The sequence below is a fragment of the Podarcis cretensis genome (genome assembly GCF_951804945.1).
Source record: "Podarcis cretensis genome assembly, chromosome: 8".
NCBI classification, from domain to species: domain Eukaryota; kingdom Metazoa; phylum Chordata; class Lepidosauria; order Squamata; family Lacertidae; genus Podarcis; species Podarcis cretensis.
The window spans coordinates 64,236,430-64,263,202 of NC_137177.1; the positions used below are offsets into that span (position 1 = coordinate 64,236,430).

At 45.6% G+C, this 26,773-nt stretch overlaps 1 protein-coding gene across 4 annotated transcripts in view; it reads right to left on the reverse strand.

Moving 5' to 3' along the window:
* Positions 1-880: 880 nt before the first annotated feature.
* Positions 881-26,773, reverse strand: part of LOC307222561 (neural-cadherin-like) — a 104,040-nt gene continuing 78,147 nt past the window's right edge. Inside the window, exons 24-33 of one of the 4 annotated variants that reach the window (XM_079987940.1) lie at positions 24,387-24,514; positions 23,520-23,647; positions 21,987-22,110; positions 20,041-20,221; positions 18,846-19,012; positions 16,109-16,373; positions 15,109-15,283; positions 14,115-14,359; positions 8,932-9,086; positions 881-5,256 (exon numbers count right to left, since the gene is read on the reverse strand). In XM_079987940.1, coding sequence (XP_079844066.1) covers positions 4,837-5,256; positions 8,932-9,086; positions 14,115-14,359; positions 15,109-15,283; positions 16,109-16,373; positions 18,846-19,012; positions 20,041-20,221; positions 21,987-22,110; positions 23,520-23,647; positions 24,387-24,514 — 1,988 coding nt within the window. In that variant the 3' untranslated portion in view covers positions 881-4,836. Of the gene's footprint in view, positions 5,257-8,931; positions 9,087-13,205; positions 14,360-15,108; positions 15,284-16,108; positions 16,374-18,845; positions 19,013-20,040; positions 20,222-21,986; positions 22,129-23,519; positions 23,648-24,386; positions 24,515-26,773 lie in introns of those variants that run through there. The other 3 variants (XR_013841801.1, XM_079987941.1, XM_079987942.1) reach the window with 3 other exon arrangements.

Sequence of the window (26,773 nt, forward strand, 5' to 3'; positions counted from 1 at the left end):
AGGAAGCTGCCTCATACCAGGCAAGATTGTCCATCTCACCCAACAGCGTCTCCTCTGCCTGGCAGTGGCTTTGTGGTTCTCTCTGACACAGGGTCTTTCCCCTCTTCTGTCACCTGATCGTATTCTTAACTGGAGATGCCAAGGATGGAACATAAGACCTTCTGCATGCAAAGCATGAACCCCAGCACTGGACTATGATCACTCCACGCGTGCTTTGGTAACCTTGAGGCTTATGTGCCATCCAGATAGATCAATATGGCTTGGGAAGCTGCAAAGGCAGCGTAAGACAGGGAGGAGGTAGATACTGTTAGACTGTACCTGCCATTATCCCCGAGCATTGGCCATGCTGGCTGACATCAATAAGAGTTGGGAGTCTCATAACTTCTAGAGGACCGTGGGTTCTGACTCCTGCCACGTAAAATATCAGCTCTTCTGCAGAGCCGGGTGAGCCTTTGAGAGGACTTGATGTGCATTTCTTCTGGTGTGAACCAATATCCTTCAGGGTGCATTCTGAAGGCACTACTAGCCATGTTTCCTCCACAGTTGGGAGGCAGGAATTCTTCTGAATATCATCTACTGGGAACCAGTAGAGGGAGGGAGAGTGCTCTTATGTTCAGGTTCTGCTTGCAGGTTCCTCTCAGACAATCTGGGTGGCCAGTGTGAGGACAGGATGCTGTTCTGGGTGGGTCATTGCCCTGCTCCAATAGGTCTCTTCTTACAGTTCTCTCTTTTTCCTGCAGTCAGTCACCTGAGTCAATGAGAAAATCCATCTGTCCAAGGACTTAAGTCACACCTTCAGTTTCTTGCACCAGAGTCTGGTCTGAAATGAACCAGAAATTGTGGTTTGGGTGAGTGAAATACTTTTGAGCCAGGCTGTGTGTTGAAAACCACATTTTTATTCTGCACAGCACACCAAGGGAGTAAATAGCACGTTACAGGCAAAGGAAATAGTCTAAATTGGCCTGAAAAATGCCGTCAAATGATAGCATATCCTACTGAGAGTGGCTGGGATTTAGATGAATGGATAAGAAGCAGTAATTAACACTGAGCAATGCCTTGATGCATTTCGAGCAGCAGGAGATTGGGGGAGGGATATCCATTTCTGCCTTTTCCCCATAGTCTTGTTTGGTACACTGAAAAAGCACACGATGCTCAGCAACACTTTTCGCTCAGTTTTCTGGAAGTGGGTTATTACATTTGGACGAGCTTTACTGCCTGTACAGGTGAAAAATATTCACAAAGGACTATTCAACACCTGTGAGCTATGATAGGTAAAACCATGTGAACTTGCCCCATTATTTAAGGATGGGCATGCCACGTCTCCAAAGGTAAGTTCCATGGAAAGCCATATTCTTCCAGTACGTATATGAATTGGCATCAAACATTGAAAGCATCTTCCTGGTTAACCAACTGTGGTACAGCACTGATCCCAACAAGACAGAATTTCCTCTTTAAAACAAAAAAAAAAAAAGGCTTCCACATATGCAAAGATTTAAGAATATGCATTGCCCTAAACTTGCTTTGCAAGGTAAGTGAAAACAACTTGATCTTGACCTTTTCTGTTGGCTCTGATCCATGATTCAGAAACAACTACAACTCTCCCGTTTCTTAAAGACCACAGTCTGAGAATTGTGGAGGTAAGAATAATGTTGCGGGATTTACAGAGAGATGGCTAAATAATTTCTAGTATCCTCTTAACCTCAAAGGAAAGTGGGAGCAAGTTCTTGAGCTTTTTATCGTTAGAAACTATGAAGAATGGCCGGCTTGACGTGAAGACCACACAAGCTCTTTATCTTTGTGTTTCTTTTGAAACTCGTATTGAAAAAGCATTTGGGGAAAATCTGGGTATATATGGTCTCCTATGAAAACGCTGGTCTCCACTGTAGCTTAATACATGCTTGAAAAATTGGACTTAGGAACTTCTGGAAATGTTATTTGGTGCCCTGCCAAGCACTTTTCAATCTCCATTACCCGTCTCTCAGTACACTTGTTCATTCCCTCCCCGTGGACAGATGATCTTCCATTTTCTGATTCCCCCCCTCCCCGAACAAATGAAGCGTAGAAGAAGAGAGATATAACGTTATGAGGAAAGTCAGGGAGATGAGGGGAATTTATGAATAATCTAAGGAACACTCATAACTTGGAGATGTCCTTTTTTGCAGAGCCGAGGGAGCAGGGTAAGGTTCTTTGGGCTTCACATGTTGCCAGAACGAAATCTAACTTTAGAATTTTTAAGTCCGCAGTCCCTTTTCGCTCACTGCACAGCATTTACTCAGAATAGCTAAGTAGAAATGCAGACTCGAGATAAGAAGATTGAAATGTACTGCAGAGGCAGAGCCTTCTTCACTTTCGATATTAGTGGTTTAGCAGAAAAATAAACCGCACCAGCATCTGAGCTAGTCAAAGGAAAAGGGTTTTTTAAAAAGGACCGATTAGTGTGTAGCAAATCATACCATAACACCATTGCTCCTAACGGAAGGGTTTCTCCCACATGCATTTCAAAGGCATTCATCCTCCACCGGACAATTCCTGTTTTTGCAGAAGCAATGGCCAAGACTGGGGCGTTATTCTCTATGACGGTTTGTCAGACGGAAGAATCTGGGCTCTGATATTCTGCTATTCAATTAAGGAAAAATAAATGACACGTGCAACCAAGCTTTCCTTTGAAATGGCTTGTTGACAAATTTGTGGCTACATTATTTCAAGCTTTACAAGAAGCTTGGGGGTTTTTTGGGGGGGGACATGAATTAGGGCAATTAGAAGAGGGCTCTGAAAAAGAAAAGGCAGTCCAAGGCTATTCCGGGAATAGAGGCAGTGTAGACATAATACTGGTTTTGAATCCTACCCCATGTAAGAACCATGCAGTGGAGAAGGGCTTTAGCTCAGTGAGATCTCATCCATGTTTCCGCTTGTCCTGTGTTTTCTTCTGCTTGTCCTGTTCTTTCTAGGAAAGTAGCGGGGCAAATGAAAAACATCTCAGACCTGTGCTTAGAAAGCGCAGGATAAGTGTGGACCATAATAATAATAATAAATTTTATTATTTATTCCCCGCCCATCTGGCTGGGTTTCCCCAGCCACTCTGGGCGGCTTACAACATTATCTAAAAACAACAACTCAGAGGGCATCTGCTTTGCATGTGAAATGTTCCACATTCAACCCCAGGAACCTCCAGATCGGGCTGAGAACGTCCCTTGCATCAATTGCATGAATAGGTTTGAATTAGTGTAAGGCAGCTTCTTAGGTCCCTCTCGTTGAAAACTAGCAAAGCAAGAAGAAAGAGTCTATCCAGCTCTCTGTCTCCTCCTCTCGTTTGTTTGTTTTTACCTGTATGAAGTGGTTAAGGTTCGGGGGGGTTACATGGGGGACACAGACGGTATCTCCCATCTGATGTGCTACCATCAACTTTAGCACCTTAAATAGGTTTCTGTGCGCTGCTCTGGTTCGCCAGAAGCGGCTTAGTCATGCTGGCCACATGACCTGGAAGCTGTCTGCGGACAAACGCCAGCTCCCTCGGCCAGTAAAGCGAGATGAGCACCGCAACCCCAGAGTCATTCGCGACTGGACTTAATTGTCAGGGGTCCCTTTACCTTTACCTCTGCTCCACAAGCAGGATGTGCAAACAAATGTTGCGCTGCAGCCTTCCTCTCTAAGGGAAGTGTGCCTGTCTTGGATGCCAGCCAGTCATTCCACCCTACCTTGCCTCCCACCACACCCTGTCCTCTTCATCTTCCAAGCAGACAACATTCTGTGGCCACTGAGCATATTTAGCCCTCATTGTGCCTCCCTCCCCCGTTACGTTTTTTCACCCTCCTCAAAAAAGAAAAGAAAAAATGATTTTGTACTTCTGCAAATCTTATGAAGTAGGAAGGAAATGCCCCATTGCAAAGGTAAGTCCAGAGGTAATAGACCAAGCAGCTAGCAGGAAGTCCACAACTGGTTTCATGTTACACAATATTGTATCTGTTAAATATGCCATCTCCTGCTACAACAATATTTGGTTGTTTATGGCTGTCCTTACTTTGAAGTTTTTGGAACCACACATAGAACAACAACTCTGAGGAACAATTTCTCATCTGGACTGTTTCGGTGGCAAAAACCATGTCTTATGAAGGTAAAAAACCCACAAAGAACTAATTTCAGTGTGTCATGCCCAGATGCAAGTTGGTGTTCCCTCCGAATCTGGGGAAGGAAACACAGGAATTTAACCAAGTAACAGGCATGGGCTTCTGGGAGTGTTGAAAACAAGTCACACACACCCAAGTTAAAGGACTGTTATTGCCAAATCCGTAGCATGGCTCTTCTAGTAATTTTGAGAGGAAAGAAGCTTCATTCCAACTTGATACACTGATTAAAAACCACAAAGTACAGATTTTACAACTTATTGCAGGAGGTGCACAAGACTCAGGCCAGTTATCAGCCCCTGCAAAGTGTTGAGACAGTCTCCTGCTTCCAACTATGAAGATGGAAAAAGTCATAGGGACAAAGCACCTGTTCTTGCAACCAATAGAGATGTTGTTTCTTTACATTTTTATCTTTCTGCAATGGTTCTTTGGTTGCCTCCAACTCTAGTTTAATTCTGTCCTTTCTCAGCCTTCAAAAGACAATGATCTATGTATATTATGTCTTTTTCTTTGGGGGGGTGTCCAAAGAAACACCCAATCCAAAATTAAAGCCCTTTTTGGGCTACCTGGTCTCCATCTTAGCCGTGCCTTTGAAGTATCTCAGTAGAGATTGACTTTATCAAATGTTAAAAGTACCTTTACCCGCCCCGCCCCCCAAAAACCCCAAAACACCACAAGGGACCTTCAAGCACTGTGCAAAGATGAGTTCAGCAGCCTAACCGTCATCGGACTCTGCATGAGAATAGAGTTTGCTGAGTTTTTCAAACTTCGGCCCCCACTCTTTCATATCCCCGTAGGCTGTATCTTCCTCCCATCCACCGGAGCCCAGGGAACTTAGGCTGCTGGCTTCTGAACACTCTCCTTCCGTGTAAAAGACTTGCAAGGAATCGCAGGGCAGGGCGTGGTGCAGCTGGTCCATGTTTCTAACCACCCCTGAAAGGTAGCATCCAAAGTCGATGCTTGAGAAGGAGGAGCCGAGTCCTGTGGAAAGGGCTTCCAGCTGCTCCTTTGGACTGGCTGGGAGGTCGCAGCTCACGGGACTCTGCAGCTCTGCCCGCTTTCCTTTCTTCTTGTAAAGGGAGTAGGCTGGGCTGGTTTGAAGGGACATCTGGAGCTCCGCCATGTTGTAAGCATCCTGCAGGAGGAAGACATCAACAGCAGCGTCGGACATTTAAGTCGCATGCACCCAGCCACAAACTTATGGATTCATTCTCTGTTCCTGGAAAGGTGTTACAACATGGGGTGAGGGAAGATGCATGCTGGCCTCAGCCCCAGTGACCATCCTGCACACCGGCCCCATTTGCTGCACCCTCAAGCTTCTTCTGTGGGACGCAGGTGGCGCTGTGGTCTAAACCACTGAGCCTAGGGCTTGCCGATCAGAAGGTCAGCAGTTTGAATCCCCGCGACGGGGTGAGCTCCCGTTGCTCGGTCCCTGCTCCTGCCAACTTAGCAGTTCGAAAGCACGTCAAAGTGCAAGTAGATAAATAGGTACCGCTCTGGCGGGAAGGTAAACGGCGTTCTGTGCGCTGCTCTGGTTCGCCAGAAGCTGCTTAGTCATGCTGGCCACATGACCCGGAAGCTGTACGCTGGCTCCCTCGGCCAATAAAGAGAGATGAGCGCCGCAACCCCAGAGTCGTCCACAACTGGACCTAATGGTCACGGGTACCTTTACCGTTACAAGCTTCTTGCAGTGAGCGGGGAAGGAGGCTTTGATTGTTAAACCACTCTGGGAACTGTAGCTCTGTGTGGGGAAGAGCCGGTCTGCTAACAATCCTCAGCAGCCTTAACAAACTGTATTTCCTGGGATTCTTTGAGGGAAGCCATGACTGTTTCTTCGGAGCAAAGATTTTAGCTTCTGTGGCATTGGACATAGATGGTCTTTCTGCCTCTCTAGATAATGCAAGGGAGTTCCCTGCACTTGCAAAAGTTTCGTCACAGGCAGCAACGCAGTATGGATGTGGAGATCCACCCTGCGCCGTAGAAACAAACTACCCTTGAATCATTTGGGCTCGTCTTGCTACTTTCTGAAAGGAGCAGATACCAAGCTCCTGACATGTCAGATAAACAATGCCTGCTTCCTCAAGATAGATCCCCTGCTCGGGTAAACCTATTTTTCCCCTTTACAATTTGCAGAGGGAGTTAATCTTATTAAACACTAATAGGATTTGTATACTTAGCTCGCTGTGTGCCACCTTGAAGATAAATATCCATTTAAAGTGTTTAAAACATGTTCACGGAAATTTATCAAAACCTTCAACTTTCTTTTTCTCCTCCGTTTTTTAATGAGGAAATTTGCATTCCGCTAGTAGGAAATACCAAGTGTAAAATTCAAACTAAACTCGTACATTCTTTTTTTTGGGGGGGGGGGCAGAATCCTACTCTGGGTGCAGAATTTGCACAGACGTCATTCTAGGACACAGTCCTTCTAGGACAGGGGTAGGGAGCATTTTTCAGCCCAAGGGCCACATTCCCTTCTAGGCAATGTTTTGAGGGCCACATTCCAGCAGTGGGCAGGGCTAGAGGCAAAAGTGGGTGGAGCAATAAATGCATATTTTACCATTGTGTAATAAGTTAGTTTCTACACATGCTCATGCACATAAAACCGACCCACCACTCTTCTGTTCTCCACCTAAGAGGGAATATAGGAGTTCAAGGACACATCCCAGCCAAGCAAAAATGGAAGAAAAGCAACGAGGGTTGTGCATCCTGTTCTCAACATGGCCCACCAGATGCCCAAGGCGAGCCTAACAAGCAAGATTTGCAAGCTTTAACCTTTTACCTGTACTATGATCCTGACTGAAATTTGGGCGGTTGGGGCAAAGGGTCCATGTCTACTCTTGGCACCATGGGGAGGAGGGGCAGTTAAAGTCCTCCCCTCCACCATCAGTGTCCTAACCTGCCTCCCACATTAGCTAGTAAAAGAAAACTGAGCTGCACAGCACCCAACGACATCCTGCGTAAGACAGAAGAGGAGCTTCCTCTTCTGAGACAGTGCTTATCACCAGCAATTGTTATAAGTCCATTTAACAGTCCTAATAATAATAGTGACAGCCATAATAACAACAAGAGTACGAATTCAGGTAGGTAGCCATGTTGGTCTGACGCAGTCAAAATATATAAAAAAGTAAAAAAAAATTGTCCAGTAGCACCTTAGAGACCAAGTAAGTTTGTTCTTGGTATAAGCTTTCCTGTGCATAGTATCTGAAGAAGTGTGCATGCACACGAAAGCTTATACGCAGAACAAACTTACTTGGTCTCTAAGGTGCTACTGGACAATTCTTTTACTTTTTTATATATTTCGAAGAGTATGAATATTATTATTATTTAAGCATATTTCCTGGCCTTCCACCCAAAGGTATTATAGTGGTACCTCGGTTCTCGGACTTAATCCCTGCTGGAAGTCTGTTCAACTCATGAAACCATTTGAAAACCAAGGTGCAGCTTCCAATTGGCTGCAGGAGCTTCCTACACTCAAGCGGAAGCCGCACCGAATGTTCAGCTTTTGAAAAACGTTTGCAAACCAGAACACTTCCGGGTTTGCGGTGTTTGGGAGCCGATCTGTTCGTCAACTAAGCCATTTGAGAACCAAGGTTCCACGGTATAAAAAAAATACTGATTTGCCTTCCAAAACCTGCTCCCTTCCTCATGATTAACTGGGTCATCTTTTTGTCAGATTGATTAAAAAGTTGCAGGTCCAATTGACATCGGTGTGTGTGGGCAGGTAAGCAAACAAGAATGTTTGCAGCTCACTGACTTCTCTGGACTTTTTATACTATGTTTTCTCCCAGGCAGTTTTAGTCTCTGGTTCAGATGATTTGGAGACTGATGCTGTAATACATTTGCAGTGCAGGTCTATACAGAGTCTACTCAAAAGTAAGTTCCACTGAATTCTATGGGGCTTACTCACAGGCAAGTTGGCCCAGGATTGCAGCCTTATCTGAGGCAATACTAAGATAGCAACATTCACTGAGCATTTCTACAAAACGTTGCAAGGACTTGCAATCAGGACAGAGTAAATGTTAGGTCTGGTGGGGTGGAGGGGAGATATATGCCCCATTTGCTAAAACTGAAATGTGCTTTTCTGAGTGCCAGAAGGGAGAGAAGATAATATTAAACCATTTTGGACAAAATCCTATGGGTCTCCAGCAGGGGCCATGGGACAGGAGTGGATCTCGACCTCTGGTCTGCAGAGAGGGAGGTCTGTCCTTTGAGTTATTATAACCACAGACATCTCTGCAGCCACTTCCACTCTGCTATCATTGTTCCAACAATGCAAGGGAGAAAAATGGGGCATGCTAGGAGACCTTTGATCCACAGGATCCAAAGGCCATTTACAGAATTTTAGAGTTGGAAGGGACTCTCTCCCACAGGTTATTTGGTCCAAGCCCTAAAGCATCCTCCAACCTCTGCCTAAAAACCTCCAACCAAGGAGAGTCCACCCCCACCAGTATGGGAAAACTACACTAGTCCCTGGAACTGGCCTAGTGAATCCCCTTCCCTTAGGAAGAAAAACCACCACACATGTGCACAAAAATTAACCGGGGGGGGGGGGGAGCTGCCCCCTACACAACTTCTGCCCTGTCCGGTGTGAGCCTGGTACATGGCGGTTCCCCTGCCATGGGCTCTCTCCTCCCCATTATGGCCATCTGTCTGGGATGCCGTAGGTACATTGAGATAGGGTTGGACTTCATGGCCTTCACAGTCCCTTCAAATTCTAGGCTGTACTATCAAAGCAAAGCCAGCAATGGTTTTTCCTCTAGTGTAAGTTTCCTTGCACACGTCAGATCAACCGTCAGAGAAAGAGCCTTACTTGATCCTGCTCCCCACCCCCTTCCTCGTTATAGTTGAGGATGTTCTCTCGAATGTCCTCCAAGTCATCATGGCAGGTGGTGACGTGGTAAACTCCTCCGTTCATGCTTTTGTGGCTCTTCCACCGAGTCCACAGGAAGACACCGCTGAGCAGAACTGGGTGAGAAAGCAAAGAGCATTTATTTAGAAACCAAGGCCAAATGCACCATTAAAAAGGAGAACTTTGAGAATTAGGACTTAATGCGCTGGAAGGTCGCCACATCTGAAATATCCCTGAAACCACCACCCTCTGCCACGTCACCTTTGAAAGTGACTCACATGGAGGGTGCAACATTTAAACCCCCGTTCAAGTTTGTCCAGAAGCTACTTTGTCTCAGGCTAACAGACCCAATCCCTGCTCTCAAACAAGCACCACCTCAGTAATCCTACCAAAGCCAATGGGATTCTGCTGATTTAAGCGTGCACAGATTCAGAACTTTAAGTAGACAATCCAATAAGTGCAGCTAGTTTTAGCAGGGACTTAGCTCTACTTTTGATTTATTGCTATTAATAAAAGTAAATCAGTCAGAAGGTGAGTAATAGCCAGAGGAGGGGTGCATCGGCAGCAACAACAGCAGCAGCTAAGCACCCACATTTGGCCTGCAAGCCCAGGAATGCTAATTTGGATGAGCATCCCATGAAGTGAGTGCACTTAGAGCTAAATATATGTAGGGCTGTATTATTAAAGACCAGCATGGATTCAAGAGTGATTGAGTTTAAAAACTAACTGGTGGCACAGAGGATTGCTAGATGCATCTGGGTACATTATCTCACACCTTCAATCCCTCTTGGTTAAAATAGGAATAATAACAGCCTACCTTGTAATGTTTGTCACTGAGGGTGAATAACATGAAGATTACAAAGCACTTTGCACTCTCAAAGTGCTACTATGCAGATGACAGACAATGCAAATGGTGAAAAACAACTCATGACAAGTCCATAAAAGCCATCTCTGCTGGACATGATAGCAGCAGCCCATCTGATCTTGTATCGTCCTTGTGGTGGCAAAGCCTTGTCCAAACAGGAGAGATACATCAGGGAGGAGGAGGAAGGAAAGAAGGGAGGTCAGTGGGGAGGGTCAATGTCAATGCCAGCAGTTCCTACACAGGTTGGCAGCAGCCACTGTGCAACCTCCACCTTCACCTCCAATGTGATGTGGGCCTTCAAAGCAATGCCTGCTCATAGGAAAGCCCAACCCAATGTAATTTTTCTCCCCCAAGGAGGATCACAAGAATGAGATCTCCATGTGATTGGGTGTCCTTGTGCAGTGCCCAGCTAATGCCCTGCGGAGGGAAAACCCTATGAACCTGGAACAAAGGGTACTACATCAGACAACAGATCCATCGGATTCAGTCTTGTCTACAGTGGCTTAGCTCATATATAACACGAACCTATGGTTTGTTAAACTATGGTTATGGAGGAATCCTGCCCAACTGATTATCTATGGTTGGTTTACTGCCAGCCATAGTTTATTGTTGGCTCACAAACCTTGCTTTGTTTTAACTATGGCGTGATGCTCCTCCCGCCCACCAATTCACCTAATCCTGTTCATGGTCATCCTTCTTTCTCCTGATTGCATTCCAGATGTTAGTCTGGATTCAACCTTGCATGCTGAAAGTTGAAACTGTCCACTGTTGGGGCATGTGGTAAATCCAAACCCTATCGATGCACATTTACCGGGGGGAGGGAGCCCCATTGAATACAGTGGGTCTTACTTCTGAGTAAACATGTAATACACAAAATGAGGAACAGTTTATGGAACAAACAACAATGAAAATGAATGGAAGTGATGAACAGGACTTGGACAAAGAGGCACATGACACATTTTTATTAGAAAAAAATATATATTCAGGCACAGGGTTTGTTTGCTTTTTCTTAACTATGCGACTCCTCTCACATACTTGAATTGAAATTTACATTCTGGCAATCCAGAGTATACTATGACAAAGGTGACTGGTGTGTGTTCTCTAAGGCTAAAGAATGCAAGATGCCCTTCATGCAATTAGAAATTAAAATTACAGAGCAGGGAAGGGTAATTCAAATCCTGGTGGAGAGAGCAGGAGGGCTTTGGCTCCGCTATAGTCCTGACCTGGACTGGGGGCCCTACCACCACACCCACTGCCATCTGCCATTTGCTTTGAAAGACTAGTTCCCATTCCCCATGCAAGGGGAGCTTTTACTCAAATAGCCCCCCCAAAAAAAAAAAAAAAATCTGGACCAGAACCACAGCAGCAGGCAAAAAGGGTAACACCCCTACCTGGTCTGCCAGGTTCCCAAAATACACTGGGCTCTATTTCTTTAAAATTGCCACTCATGCAATTGCTAACTGAGTGCAATGGTAATCTCAAGTTTTAACATTCAGTGATTATTAAAACAAAAAGCACCCCTTTGTTCGCAGGACATTCTTATGATTCTCAGACTGCAAGACTGATAGTGATTGAAAATATACAGCGTCTGAAACTGGAGCCCACTACTATGACCCTGTGTTGCATCCTGATTCTGAGATAAACACATTTGGAAAAGAAATGGCCTGAATAAAACATGCTCTTTGCCAGTTCAGAAGAGCTTACAAAATGCCATTTTTACCACCCCACAGCAACCATCAAGGGTACTAAAAACAGCAGACAAAGGTGGCCTGTAAACAGAGCCACGTACACACAAAGAGCCCTAGCCCAGTTTCAAGAGTATTTAACTGACCCAGCCATGTCCCCCAAGGAGAGGATTTGGCTTCAATCTCCTGTTCCCAGCACAAAAGGAGGCCTTTTCTCACTACAAAGAAATAAACCTCTTTGTGAAAAAGAGAAATATCATGCTGGATGTAAGCTCCGCTTCTTCCAAAATGCTTTCATTCTTGTATTCCGAATACACAATTCTCAGAGGAGCAACTCCTCTTGTAACTGCCTGTCAGAAAGCGCCACTGGATGAAAGTGTTACATCCAGAAGCCAGCTTCAATGTGCATCAAAGTCAATGGAAGCTTACATTGAACCGTCATAAACAAGCTTTATCAGAGAAGAGCCTATCAGCACACTAAGGCTGCAGCAGCTGTGAGCGATATTTAACACTGTCCCAAGCACACCTTTTCTGCCTCCTTTTGCACAGCATGGGGGCGCGTTCTCCCCAAACCCAATTACAGCACAATGTGGCCTCATGGAAACACGGGGCTTAAACTTCAGAGCAGAAATGCTTTCCATCTGCTACCAGTTCCCTTGTTTTCCTACAGAGCAGAGGTTCCCCACAGTTCGGGAAAGTAATTCTGACCTAGTTACAAATACCTGTTGTCCCGTGTTTGCATGGCAAATATATTCATGCATTGGAAATTCAAAAATGCTAAAATATGAGTGACAGCAAACAAACAAACAGCAGCAAAAAAGAGGAAGCAATTACTTTTCCAAGTAGCTGCAATTTCACGAGGATGACTTCAAAAGAGCCCTGGGCAAAGACGTGAGATTAGGGAAGAGTTTTCGCTGCAGAAGGAAAGCGCAATTTAGCAGAAACTTCCCGTGTCGCGATGCGGGATTTCAGGAGGCAGTCCTGCATTAACCAAGACTGTAAATGTGGACTAACGCTCTGACCTCAGATGCTTCACCTGGGGCTTTTAAGATACAAACCACCTAACCAGACTCATTATTGCCTTGACAGCAGGGCTGTCTCAATCAGTGATCCAGTTGACAGAGCACTAGTTTTGGAGCCAGGAATCCTAGATGTGACTATCACCCTCCGCCATGAGCTAAGGCCCACCTTTGCAGAATGAGAAGAACAGTAGTGAATCCCACGGGGTTCTTGTTGGAATGAACAAGATTGTAAAAGCACTTTGCAAATTTGAACGTGCTGTGTGCCATAGCAAGTAACAACGATAACAGACTCAACGTAAACAATTGCATAATAATAAAATAAATATAAATAAATAAAACGGGGAGCATCGTTGGACATTGGCTGGGAAATCTGTTTCATGTTGCACTGCACCCTAGGAAACACACCTCCCTGAACCACTCAGCTTAAATGGCTTTATAAAAGGGGTGCAGACAAATTTATGAATGATTCATCTATAAACGGCTATTGTCCATGACAGTTAAAGAGCATGTTGCTGATTACCAGTTGCTCGGGGGGGGGGGGACAGGGCAACAGAGGAAGCTGCCTTATACCGAATCAAACCCTCGGTCCATCCAGCTCAATACTATTGACACCAACTAGCAGTGCGTCTCCAGGATTTCTGAGGGGGGGGGGGGTCATCTGCATGCAAAGCAGATTCTCTGCACTGAGCCAGGACCCTTCTACTTGTGGTCTTCAAGTCTGGCTTGTGAGCTTCCTGGAAGCATCTGGTTGGCAAGTCTGGGAACCAGGATGCTAGACTAGATAAATCTTTGGACCATTTTGAGCTGGGGGTTTTTTTCTTAAAGCAGCAACATCTAAGGCCTAAGAAATGGACACTTTCCATCACCAGACCCTTCATCAAGACTCTCCCTGTCAGAAGGAAGAGCCAGGGTCTGCAAACAATCCGGCTGCCAGTGCAAGGAGATGCACTGTGTCCTCCCTGAGGCTAACACGCCTTGTCCTCCCTGGCCATGGGACATGTCTGAGAGCAGAAATTCTCCTCTGTGCTCTCCACAGAGCAGCAGCTTAGACAGCCATGCTACCAGCAGCAGCAACACAGAACACCAGGAGGAAGAAGCACATTTGCGACCATCACCATCGCCAATACCCCAAGCCTTTAAAAGCCATCGCTGCCTTTTGAAAGAACTTCATTATCATGTTATTATGGGTATCTTTTCACTCACTGTCAGCCACTATAGAAGCCTGTTCTTAAGAGAGCAAAGCAGAATGTCAACGTCATAATGTTCATTTCCCCTTTGTCCCTTCTGAGCCAGTTCTCAGCAATGGAATGTCGAAGCAAGAACAGAATGGAAAAGATGAGAAGGACCTTTCCCAGGGATGAGTCAAATAAAGATGCAGATGAAACTGGAAAGGAATGTCTTTGATGATGATGATGATGATGATGGGCCAGAGAGAATGAAGGACAAGACAGTGAAGGCATCATCCAGTGTGCGTCTTCACAACTAGCCGGCATGGCGAGCATCCAGAGCAGCACAGAAGGCGGCTTATGGTTCATTACCAAAGGTAGTACAAGATGTAGTTGCCGTAACTACCTAGTAGGGCCAGGAAGCAAATGCAGATGGCAAACATGGAGCTGAAGCTCAGCCCAGCATCTTTGTGGAAGATGGCTAGTGTGATTTCACAGTTGCGGCCGGAGTAGCCATCGGGGCAGTGGCATCGGAACTTGCTTGCCGACTGGGAGATGCAGGTGCCAAAGTTACAGGGCCTCTGAGCGCATGCCGTGTAAACACAGTGCCGGCCGGTGACGTTCTCCACCAACATGTGTCCTGGAGGGCAGCTGGAAAGACACAGAAGGCAAATCAAACTCCTTGGCATTAACCTCGCTGCTGGCCCAAGCAAAGCTCCAGGGTGCCGCAATCCAGATTAATTTCACACCCTCATTTCAGCTTCAGTAGGAGCCAGTTACAATGTAATGAAATTTGCTCACAGATGATCCTCTTGAGCTGGATTCCTGGAATGGGCCCAGTTCACAGGACTGCATTCCAGCAATGTTTACTGGGTGGTAAGGGGGGGATATTTTTTAAAAAAAAAACTCCCCAAATGCAGAAAGTAGCACCCTAAAAACTAATGGATTTATCCTGGCATGTTTTTGCAAATCAAGAGACCACTTCATCAGATGCCTCAGATGGACAGCGTATCGAACTTGTGCAACAATGGGGACGATCCAATTTGAAAGTGGGAGTAAAAGATGAATGAAGGAACCCTAAAAGCAGTTGCGAAAAACATGGAGATCAATCAAATGCCAGTCATCAGGAGCATGCTTGCAGCCCCAGAGTAACAGAAGAAGATATAGTGCCCCCCCATTCTGCGCTCGCTTGCAGCCCCAGAGTAACAGAAGAAGGTATAGTGCCCCCCCCCATTCTGCGCTCAAGTTGGAGGAGCCTTGGGAGCAGCACATCAAAAAGCACAAGGGGCTACTGCTCAAATAATATTTAGCCCTTCCCACCAAATATGAGGGGTTTCTGTTCAAGCCCTAGACGGACAGGCTGCTCCCGCCATCTAATTTCACTGAGGGGGATTTGTTACCTGCACTCATGCATCATCCACAAGTCAATGCAGATGAATTGCTGGCTGCAGGGATTGCTCTTGCAAGCTTCGGAAAGGCAGCCTTTTCTCACTCCTTGGGCACTCAGCACAAGCTCCTTAGGGTAAGAATCTAGAGGTAGCCTGTAGTTATTGAATCTGACATCCTTCATGCATCCTAAGGCAAAATACAAAACAGACTTGATGTGGAAAGCTCTTGATCAAGAGCTATTTTTGAAAGAGATGTCGCAGCACTGTAAGGCCGAGTTATGTGCTACGTTTAACAACAGGCTGAAGCCGGAGAAGTTGAGATGCAGGTCAGATCCCACCTACCCAACCCCTTCTGGGCCACAGAACTGCATTGCAAAATCAAGAGAAGTGCAAATTTCGGAGGATGGCCATGCTTTGGTTTGAATATTGTTTTGGAATGTGCAATTAATAAGGTCGATTCACATTAAAATGCGAACTGAACTGGATTTCTCCATCCCTCTACTTGGAGAATGTTGTTGGGACACACAAATGTAAGGGGAGTCTGTTGGATCAGGCTAACGGAATATCATGGGTGCTAACCAACAGGCAGCCTTCCCAATAAGCTCTTCAACCTCCAAGGGCTACCATTCCACAAACCTGCCAACCTGGGTTTCTGGCATCCCCACCAGAGAAAAATACACTTTTGTTCAGAGCAAAACAGGGGTGCTATCATTCTACATTTATCTTCCCGCCTCCCTCAGTTTCCACAAGGTATTCACTAGCTAAGATTCCACAGGATGAAAAGTTAAAATAACCAGAAGCTGGGTGGGAAACTGTCACTTTAAGTCTCTTCATTCCTTTTAAATCCTCCAGCTCCGGAGCCGTGCAGAAATAACAAAAGCAAGAGCAACGGATGCAAAATGCTAACACAAAAGCATTGTGAGCACTGCTCCATTGCCAGCTCATAGCTCTTTTAATAGCTAAGTCCCCGTGATGGACAGTTATCCAAGATAACAGGCAGGCTTCTTTTTACCTTGGAAACTGCTGCTCTGATTGACAGGGTATGTGTTGCCAACCACCAAGCTGTTGGGATCAATTATGATCTCTTTGTAGGTGCCGGCTGCCTTCAGGATTTCTCTCTTCCCGCCTCCTCCATCCAGGCGAAGAATGAACTCGTTCTCATTTCTCTCCAGGGAAACGTGATGCCACTCTCCATTATCCACTTGGTAGGAGGGGAGGCTCACCGCAGCCGCTCCATCTCCCAGGTTGTAAGACACTGCTAAGAACCCCTGGACCACCTTGCAGAAATCCAGGAATCGGTGTCAATCATTTTGTTTTATTTTTTATTTTTTTGCATGCAGTACAATAAGGCCCTGGGTAATTCTGAAGAAGAGAGCAAGGGCAGGGGAAACAACTCCACAAATTAAACGACTGTGTGTGTTGCACATCTGCAAACCCAGAATCAGTCTAGAGAGCTCCCATTCCTTTCTCATGATGAGTTCAGTGGGATGATCTCCCCGCAGGGTTGACATTGCATTCTTATAGCACGTTATTGTATAATGTGAGTTGACTAGGAAACACACACAAAGCACTAAAGGTTCATTTATTTCTTGCAAGGATAGGGAGCCTGTTTTAGGGGGCGGAGGGCAGATGTTTTCTGGACTGGCAGATGCGTTTTCTTTTGATAGGGTTTCCCAACCCCTTTACATTTTGTGTAACTGCTTTTAAGCTAGCCATTCAGCAGAGTCATATTCAATAAAAATAACAGCAGTAGCTGCAGTTGTGCAGTCACATGAAAGCATGGAGGATTCACAAACTGATGGCATCAGCAGAGGATTTTGAACACCAAGAACTCAGCTAAATTGGAAGGAGGGATTTAAAATGCATTATAACACTGTGACACCAGATGGTGGAATAGAGTTTGATCCTTCGGCAACATGATTTCCCATTATGAGTTTTACGTGTTTTCCTGAAACTTTTTTAGATGTGCCTAGATCCAGCCCAAATGTCTAAGAATGTGAACTACTTAGACATTCTGCAAATTTGCAGTTAAAATACACATCTTCTTGAAAGTTCAATTTGTTGCCTGGACAAAGTACATTGACCAAGCAGTGCGTAGACATATGGTTCATTCGCCAACCCCTTCTTGAGTAATAATTTCCAGAGAAGTAGCCATGTTCATCTGCTGCAGTAAAGGCAACAAGGAGTCTTACAGTATCTTAAAGAAAAACAAAGCTTAATATTATGATATATGTATTAGTCTTTAAGGTGCTACAAGATTCTTTGTTGGTTTTCTACCTAATTTAAACTATCTTCATGTGTACCTACTCCAACATCACTTGGAGACTATGTAGGCTGACCACACATTGTACAAAAAAACCCCTGTTCATGCTATCAATTTGAGCATATTCTCCGTGCCTTCCCAGGAATGTTGTATATTCAGCAGTGTTTACACACACACCTCACTAAATAAATGTGAATCACTGTAAATATTCTCACTCGCTCTACAAGTAACTACAGCTGAAGTCTAGGGAACGGTTTCAGTGATGCCCTCCTCTTGCTTGGGTTCACTTATATTTTTCTGCAAAATAGGACAGTCAAAACAGCTACCAAAAATGTCCCCTCATCCTCAGAAGCCCTGCACCACTGCATCAAACCATCATTTACTAGCAGAGCATGCAGAGGGGAGACCATCCAAATTATTCCATTAATGAGATAGTCACCTAAACCGCAGTGCTCATTATACAGGAATGAACTTTCCAATATCAGCAGAGGGAGCACAGAGTGTATTAGAATAATTTGATAGTTCCACTGACTGAGGACCAGTTCATATTGGCTACGTTCAGGTATCAAGATAAACTGTGCTTTAACACCATGAAAACAAGTCTTGGGCACCCCCTCCTCACCCCAGCCTTGGCCATGAGGAGTTGGGAAGCATTTGTTGCTGAGTCTGATTGACCTCAGCTTAGCATTCCATTTGAATCCTACAACGTGGTTAACCTTAATGATGGTTTGTTAAAACTTTTATCATCCATGGTTTGAAGCTGGAGTCTTTCAAGCAAATCATAGCTAAGAGTAAACCCATTTATCATACGTTTAATCACAGAATGCCACAGTAAATTTAAAAAAAAATGGAAGTAGAAGCTTTCTAAACCATCATGACCATGCCAGAGTAGAGTGGTGAACATATGACAGCCTGATACTCATCTTTGTTCATTCCTATGACAACAAACCATGGTGCATCATGACATCTGAATACAGCTGCTCTCAATTTCCTCAATATAAGTTTTGTACACAGGTACAAGACTGTATGAAGAAAGTCTATCTGGAACAAGTCTATACATGCCAAGGGGTAGCAGCCCATCCCTATAATCACAGCTGCTGAGTAAAAAAGACATCTTCAGCTATGGAAACGTCTGCTGGTCCCCACCACCTTTATGGACCGGTTGACACTAACACTTCCTCATAAGATGGCAAACCAGCTTGCAGGAATTTAGGTGTCCATTGGCCCTAAGGTTTGATAATGAGGACTCTACGGTACTTTAGAAACCATAGCAATTTCTATAAATTCACGTTATACGGAACAGTATGGCTGTTCTGAATTTCTCTAGAAAGGAGTGTGTGGAAATGGAAAAATCAAGGGCACAGGTGGATTCTAAAGCAAGAAAGATGAGCACACTGCATCAGGAGAGAGACCTTGTCCATCTATGGCTCGCTGGTTCAGAAGAGAATTAACTCTGAACTGACATTGACCATCACTCCTCATTTACCTGCAGGGTGATGTGTTCATCCTTGTCGCGGGAAGACATGCTCAGGATGATACCGTTGGGCTCTCGCATCCTTATCATGGCATCTGCTACTGTTCTACGGGCAGGTATGGAGAAGGGAAGCTGATAGCATATGTGACTCCCAGGCCCAAATGAAGATTCTTCAGCAGCTGGAAGAATTGGGGGAAGGAAAAGTGCTTTCTTATACACACACACAAACAGAAAGGTGCTTGCATATATATAGATATAAATATATATACATACATACATACACAGCATTCACAATGGAAAATGGGACCCTGAAGTATATCACTAAAAGACTTATCAGCATTACATATTAAGTTCAGACTTGTAATTGGGGAGTAGCCTGGTTGTCTGCAGCAAGCAAAAACAGCCTCTAGCTAAACAGGCACAGCGTTATGGCCACTGCATGAGAGCTGCTCCAAGAAAACCACACAGAGAAAAAACTCAGAGTGCCCAGGCAGTAAAGAAAGTAAGTGGTCTCACCAGGTTCTAAAATCTCAGTTAAGAACATGCCCACTGTCACAGCCAGTGGGCTCCTAGGGTTGAGAGAAGTCATAGTCCAGCAGCATAAAGGTAAAGGGTAAAGGGACCCCTGAGCGTTAGGTCCAGTCGTGGCCAACTCTGGGGTTGCAGCGCTCATCTCGCTTTATTGGCCGAGGGAGTCAGCGTACAGCTTCCGGGTCATGTGGCCAGCATGACTAAGCCGCTTCTGGCGAACCAGAGCAGCGCACAGAACGCCGTTTACCTTCCCGCCAGAGTGGTACCCATTTATATACTTGTACTTTGACATGCTTTCGAACTGCTAGGTTGGCAGGAGCAGGGACCGAGCAACGGGAGCTCACCCCGTCGCAGGGATGCGAACCGCCGACCTTCTGATCGGCAAGCCCTAGGCTCTGTGGTTTAACCTACAGGGCCACCCACATCCAGCAGCATATGGAGGACCAAAAGTTTCCCGCCCCAATTTTAACCATGGCTCTTGGTGGCCAGTCATAATGCCTAACCATGGTGACGGGAGTATGGTGTGAAGGATTGGGGGCAGTGCAGGACATTGTAGGACCGTAGAGTCCCTTTCCCTAGTCAATGGCCATTGTTGTATCAGCTACAGGGAAACCCAGATGCATGCACTGCAAAACATACACTGCGCTATCCGAACAATGCATGAAGATGACTTCACCTTTGTCACATTTGGAGCCATAGTAACCTGGCAGGCAGTGGCAGGTAAATGAGTCCCACTCGCCAAGGCATTGCCCATGGAGGCCACAGGGAGAGGAGCCCATCTTTTCACAGCTGCCGTCTGTCCAGGTGCAGCCAGGAGAACTATTCAGAGACTCCGCTGGAGACTCAAGGTCATACACCTTTAAACAAAAAAGGAAAAAGCATCACGGCTGCTTGCAAAAGGAGGAACTTTGAAATGGACTTCTGGCTTCCCGCCTTCCCAGGAAAATACAACTTCCCTGCATTTTGAACACACTAGCTACCAAATCCCTAGTGTCACAAGTACTATATGTTGATACAGCCTCTAAAAGAGGGGTGGCAAACCCTTTTGGTTGCAAGAGCAACACTGATGGTCAGGCAACCCTCAGGCCACACACACACACATCAGATATACAGTCTCACATGCTTTATCTGCTTGCATGTGCAGTGACTGAACTCGGGTAACCACTTTTACAAAATATATGATACGAGCGACAGCACTATCTGCTAGCGTCTCCTCAAGCTTGCTCCCCACCTTTTCTTGAGCAAGCAAGCAGTCAATCAAACAAAGTGGGTTTTGTTTGTTGGCAGGCAATAATGAGTAGTTGTGTTAAGCAGTGGTAAGAACTTCCAAAAGTTTAAAAGGTTAAAAAGATATTTTTAAGCCTTGGAATAAAGTTTAAAACCTGTGTAGATAAACGCTGAGGACGCTGGAGAGGCAGGTATTGGATTTCCTTTGAAGCTGATTTACGATTCTTAGCTCCTCCAGGAATAAAAGAACACCAAAAATAGCCTTGCCCCCAGTGAATTAGATAGCCGCTCAACCAGCGACAGCACTATCACTTATGAAAAACAAACAAACAAACTCCAAGGAAACAATTACCGTATTTTTTGCTCTATAAGACTCACTTTCCCCCCCCTAAAAAGTAAGGGGAAATGTGTGTGCGTCTTATGGAGCGAATGCAGGCTGCGCAACTATCCCAGAAGCCAGAACAGCAAGAGGGATTGCTGCTTTCACTGCGCAGCGATCCCTCTTGCTGTTCTGGCTTCTGAGATTCAGAATAATTTTTTTCTTGTTTTCCTCCTCCAAAAACTAGGTGCGTCTTGTGGTCTGGTGCATCTTATAGAGCGAAAAATACGGTAAACAGCCTAGGTAGCTCAGTCAGGAATGACCTTTCCCCCAGTCTCACATGCAATCAAACACTCACACCTACATGTGCAACGTACACACATGCGTGTGCACACGCGCAGACACACAAAATTAGTTTTTCCAGTCTTCCCACCCCACCACTGGGGGCTAAAAATGCTTCCTTCTACTCTGCACAGAAGGACCCCTAAATTTTGTCCCATAGATCAAGAGCAGGGTGCCTGCTTGGCATGCAGAAGACTCCAGATTCAATTACTGGCGGCATCACCAATTCAAAGGTTCAAGTAGCAGGTATGGGGAAAGTCGCCTCCAACTCTAAAATTCTATTTTTCTATGATTCTGCACATGCAATAGAGGGAAGTGGTGTAGAGAGAAGTGAGGGGCAGATGAGGCTCATCAATCTGGGGAGGTAGCCAATCTAGGAGAAGGAAACCTCTGATCCTAGACCTCTGCTGCCTTGTGGGAGAAGAAAAGGCTAAGAAGTGAACTCCAGAGGGGAGTCCCTAAGGCAGCTGGATGGCACCTTGTACACCTCCTTCCAGCAACTCCTGCAGCCAAGCTGGTGCCAAATGTATCGGTCTGCTTTCCTTTGGACCACATCAGTGAGACTGAGAGTGGGGTCTTGTCATCTGGGCAGCCCAGGAGCTCCATGCTCACTGCCCAGGCTTGCACCCTGGGGAGGTCACTTTGGTGCTGTTAACACAGCAGCTTGATTCCCCTACCCCCGCCAGAGGTGCACTCCATTTTCTCTTGAGACGGATGCCAGTGATGCCACTTACGTGAGTGTCCAAAACAAGACTCCGGATACAGCCGGTAAAATGTTTGTGCCGCAACTGGGAGTACGAATATGGAACCGATTCTTTTACTCCGCCCAACTGGAGGACCTGGTTCATATTCAAGTACCTTCAAAACACAGATGTGCTAAATAAGAGATGAATGTTAGTATTATCATGCCACTAAATATACACAGACAATAGCACAGAGTGGGTACACCAAGCACCAGGTTGTTGTTGTTGTTTTTATAATGCTCCCCAAATAATGGAAGCTGTTATTCCTATTGCAAGGAAATAACTCCCCTGAGTCAAAAGCGTCTTGCAGTCAGAAGGAGTTAACTGATAGCAGGAAAGACATTGCAAATGTGCTCAGTAATTGACGAACATGTTGCGTCTCTATGTTGGAAAAGCGGCAGCATAGCCTGGTCCTATTCGTGTTTATTCAGAACTCGATGAGCATCCCTTTGTTCACTCTAACGGAGAGTAGGGCTTTGTGTGCCATTCCAAGGAAATCAGCACAAAAGCCACAGTGGGGTGCGCATGATCCAAATGAGCACATTCACATCCCTCACAGGTGCTTAAGAAGTAATGCAGCCTTCCCCTTCCCTTGCCTGATGACAAGGAAAGTTACCTTTGGGCAGGTAAGGGGGAAACAGAAGGGGCAGCAGCTACAAGTGCCTTTTCCCACTTACGTGGATGCTACCAGAACCTGAAGCCACATCTCCCTTTGCAGTATTGTTTCGTTCTATTGTTCCTGCTGAAGAGGCCCTCCTATCTCAGCAGGAACAGCATGTGCAGCATCACCTTCTTCCTGGGGAGGAAGGGTGCGGCTTAGAGGCCTCTCCATCAACAAAGTGCTGATACAGCCGCCACCACTGCTGCCTTCCACCTGCCCTAAGGCAGACTGTCGGGGAGCTCTGGTGCAGGAGAAAGGAGACATAGCAGTGACTTTGCAAGATCAGGGTGAACCCAGCCCTATCTGCCCTGCTGTAATCAGGTGTGTGGTTCATACAAGAGCCCCACTGGATCCGGCCAATAGTTCAGCATCCTGTTCTCACAGCAACCATCTGGATGCCTGTGGAAACCTGCAACCTGGACATGAGCACAAGAGAACTCTCCCCTCTTTTGGCTTCCAGCAACTGGTATTCAGAAGCACTGCTGCCTCTGGTTGTGGAAGCAAAGCATAGTCATCATGGCTAGTAGCCATGGGAATTCAAGGAACAGTGCTGCCCTTCACAAGCCCTCCCTCCTGAATGTCTGCAGCTTCACTACACAGAATGGCATCGCCCTGTGCTCCTAGGGGCTTATTTCCAAGTTCACCTGCACAGGATGGCGGTCAAGTAACCTGAAACTGCACAGAATCCAGTAGGGCTCCATGTGCCTAATTCTGCACAGGAAGGATTAAATCTACAGAAGCACCTGTAAATGATTTTAGTGAAGTGATTCAGTGAACCTCTGCCTTCATCTTGACAACTACTTTTATAGATATAAAGATAAAGACATAGATATTCCAATTTTGGAAAGTAATGTAAAGGCTACCTCCTTGACTGTGGAACAAAGGCCACAACCTCACAGTTTGTTCGGTCTTCGGTCGACAACCATTTTCCTACCCCTTCTATCTCTGACACAACTGCAGCTCCACAGTGATCCACGGTGAATCGAACATCCTGTGCCAAGGGGGGGAAAGAAATGGAAAGAAAATTGAAAGATACTCATGTGCAGCCTCAGGCTATTCGAAGATGAAACTGGAAAACGAGACGTAACAGGAGGAAATGAAAATAAAAGCGACAAGCCTACAGAACGTCAACACTTAGCAATAGCCACAGAATCCAGATATAGATATACCGATTGCAGTTGGGCATCCTTCACACTCAGGATGGTTAAGAGCCTGCAGAATCAGGCCAAAGGGGGTCCATCTAGCTCAGCCAGGGGCATCATCTTGGGCCAGTCACTTCCTCTCAGCTTTACCTACCTCATAGGATTGTTGTGAGGATTTTTGAAAAGGCAGGAGGAATAACCCTGCCCTGAGCTCCTAGGAACAAAATTGGGATATAAATGTAGCAAGAGCTGTTCAGCAGTGGAACGGAAGGTGGTGGACTTTCCTTCATTGGAAGTTTATAAACAGAGGTTGGATGGCAACTGGTCAAGGATACTTTAGTTGGATTCCTGTATTGCACATGGTTGGACTAGATGGTCCTTGGGATCCTTTCCAACTCTACAAGTCTATGAGTCTAAAATAATTATAACAATTCCAATATTTGCAATGTACACCAAGTCTGCATAAATCAATTAAAATAATTTCTGGCTGCGTTAATGGGTTTCTCCATTCTTCCTTTTCTTTCCTGGTGCATTCCTTGTATAAACCTGGAGCCCCCAAATGCATCAGGTGCTGCATGGGCAACTCACCTGCCGGCTGCTTCTCACTTCGAGACGGTGCCATCTTTTGTCTGTGAGGTTCACATAACTCGGCAGGTGCAGTTCCACAGTGCCCAGGCCATGGTTGACTTTCAGCACTGGAGTCCCACCGGAAAGCTCTATGATGAATGAGAAAGAAAAGCGCAGAGTTGGATTGGGACCCATGATGGCCGTGGGACGGAAGCAAGGAGGCAGTTTGCACTGACTCTAAGCCCCTGAATCAGGGCCAAAATGTGTCACTTGCAGTTGCAAGAACCTTTCTTTTAAGAAATAGTAAATCTGGGATTCCTTCTGTTCCCTTCCTTCTGTGTCCTGTTCCAAAACATGACAGGGGCTGCTACTTGTGAGTAAAAGCTAGATCTTATTCAGATCTTATTCTATCCTTATTCAGGCTCAGCAGAAAGCACAGAGTCCAGAAGTCATGATTCCAAACTCCCGATTAAAATGCCTCCCTCCAAGCTGCTGTTAGACCCAGGAGGGAGGCTGAGGCCCTCCCCTACCAGTGTAGAGACTTATAGCACAATCCAAAAGCCTAGAAGTAAGTCAGACTGAATTCAATGAGGCTTACTCTCAAGTTAAGGGGGGGAGTTAGGATTGCAGGGTTGTTCCCAAATTTGCCTCCTCCCATTTGGATGCTCAACACTGCCACTTGTGAGACAACAACTATAATATGGGAGACGGGGGCAACATAAAACATTCCCTCACACCCTACATACTTCAAATTAGGGTGTGACCAGATTGCTGCTATTTTTAGGGCGGGGTTCAATCACATACAAGCAAATTCAGGTTTCACAAGAACAGAATCATAGAACTGTGTAGAATCGGAAGGGACCCCAACCCCCCTGAAAACCTGCCCACAGCTATTCCTGGGTTGCCTCAAACCATCAACTTCTGGTTAACAGCCAGACGCACTGACCCACTGCTCCACAGGAGGTGCTTTTATGGATAGCTGATTGGGTGGTCTTACCCCCCCAAAAGATCAGCCTTCTTTCAACAAAGGAAGTGACTGAAGCAACTGAAAGTGCGAGGAAAACGCTTGCTTTCATGCAACATCATCTAACCTCCCTGCAAATACATCCCAGTGAACGCTCATTAAATATAGCCAACATCATCTAACATCCCTGCAACCAAACCAGGATGAATTCTCAATAAACGGGGCATCTGGAAGCACCCTAACAATACTATGAAAAGAAAAGGGAAAGTGACTATAGTTTTCATTCAATCTTCCCCTTCCCAAAAATAGATTTGCTATTTCCACCAAGCCATGTGAAAATAACATGAAGAAGTAAGGCTTCATTAATCATGCAATAACCTGCCTCAAAATAATTTGAAATACTCAAAGCAATAGATGCTTCCTAGTGGGATCTTTTTGACAGAAGGTCTGCTTCGTTTTCCCTTTGATGACTTCAACTCAAGAGATGAGCCAGAAGCCACACTCAGAAAGCACTAAAAACACCCATCGCTACATCATTCAGTGGCCCTGCTCGCATGTCACAGTGAACCAGTTACCGTGAACTCAGGAGATTGCTTCCGCTTTGCTTCTCCCCTAACACAAACAGGGAGAATAAACCACATTGCTCATAGATACAGCAGAACTGGGAGTTGCGGTTTGTTTCACTCAAACAAACCATGACCAAGAAGCACCATCATGGTTAGTTGGAAGCAAAACAAATTCCAATCCCCAGGTTGGATGCAACGCTCAGTCAGGGTTCATGGTTTGTTGCGCCCGGTTCTGTTTGGGGAGGAGCCAACTGGGAGCCTTTTGCACATTAACAGCAAACCATTCACTATGGTTTGCCATGATGTGCAAATGTCTTTTTTTAAAGGACTGGCGTACCATTAGGGAACATAAGCAGCCCTGCTAAAGTGCATGTGCTAAACAAGTACAGATTTGTCACGCCACCCCCACCTCCCAAAAATCTGTATCTCATACCAAAGGAACAGTGGCCTGGCTCACATGTCCCAGTAAACCATAATTAAAATAAGCTAAGGTTTAATGTCAACAAGCAGCATTGTGGTGCTGGGACTGCCTTTTGCAATAAAAAGGTACCCAAAGGCATATAAAATCCCTATTTTAGCTTAAAATGTGTACAAATGTGCATTTCAAATTAAAATGTGTGTTTTAGGGTAAGACGTGTAACAAAAAAAAGATTATTTTCTGCCATTCAAAAAAAAAAATCACAGAAAAGTGTGGAAAGAGGAGAGAATAGACCTGGAACATATGGAAATATGACATGGACTGGAACTGGAGTCTTCCATCCATGCCTGCTTCTATGGCACAGTACAGCAGTACCTTGGTTCTCGAAAATCAAGGCACAGCTTCCGATTGGCTGCAGGAGCTTACTGCACTCAATTGGAAGCCACGTTGGACGTTCGGC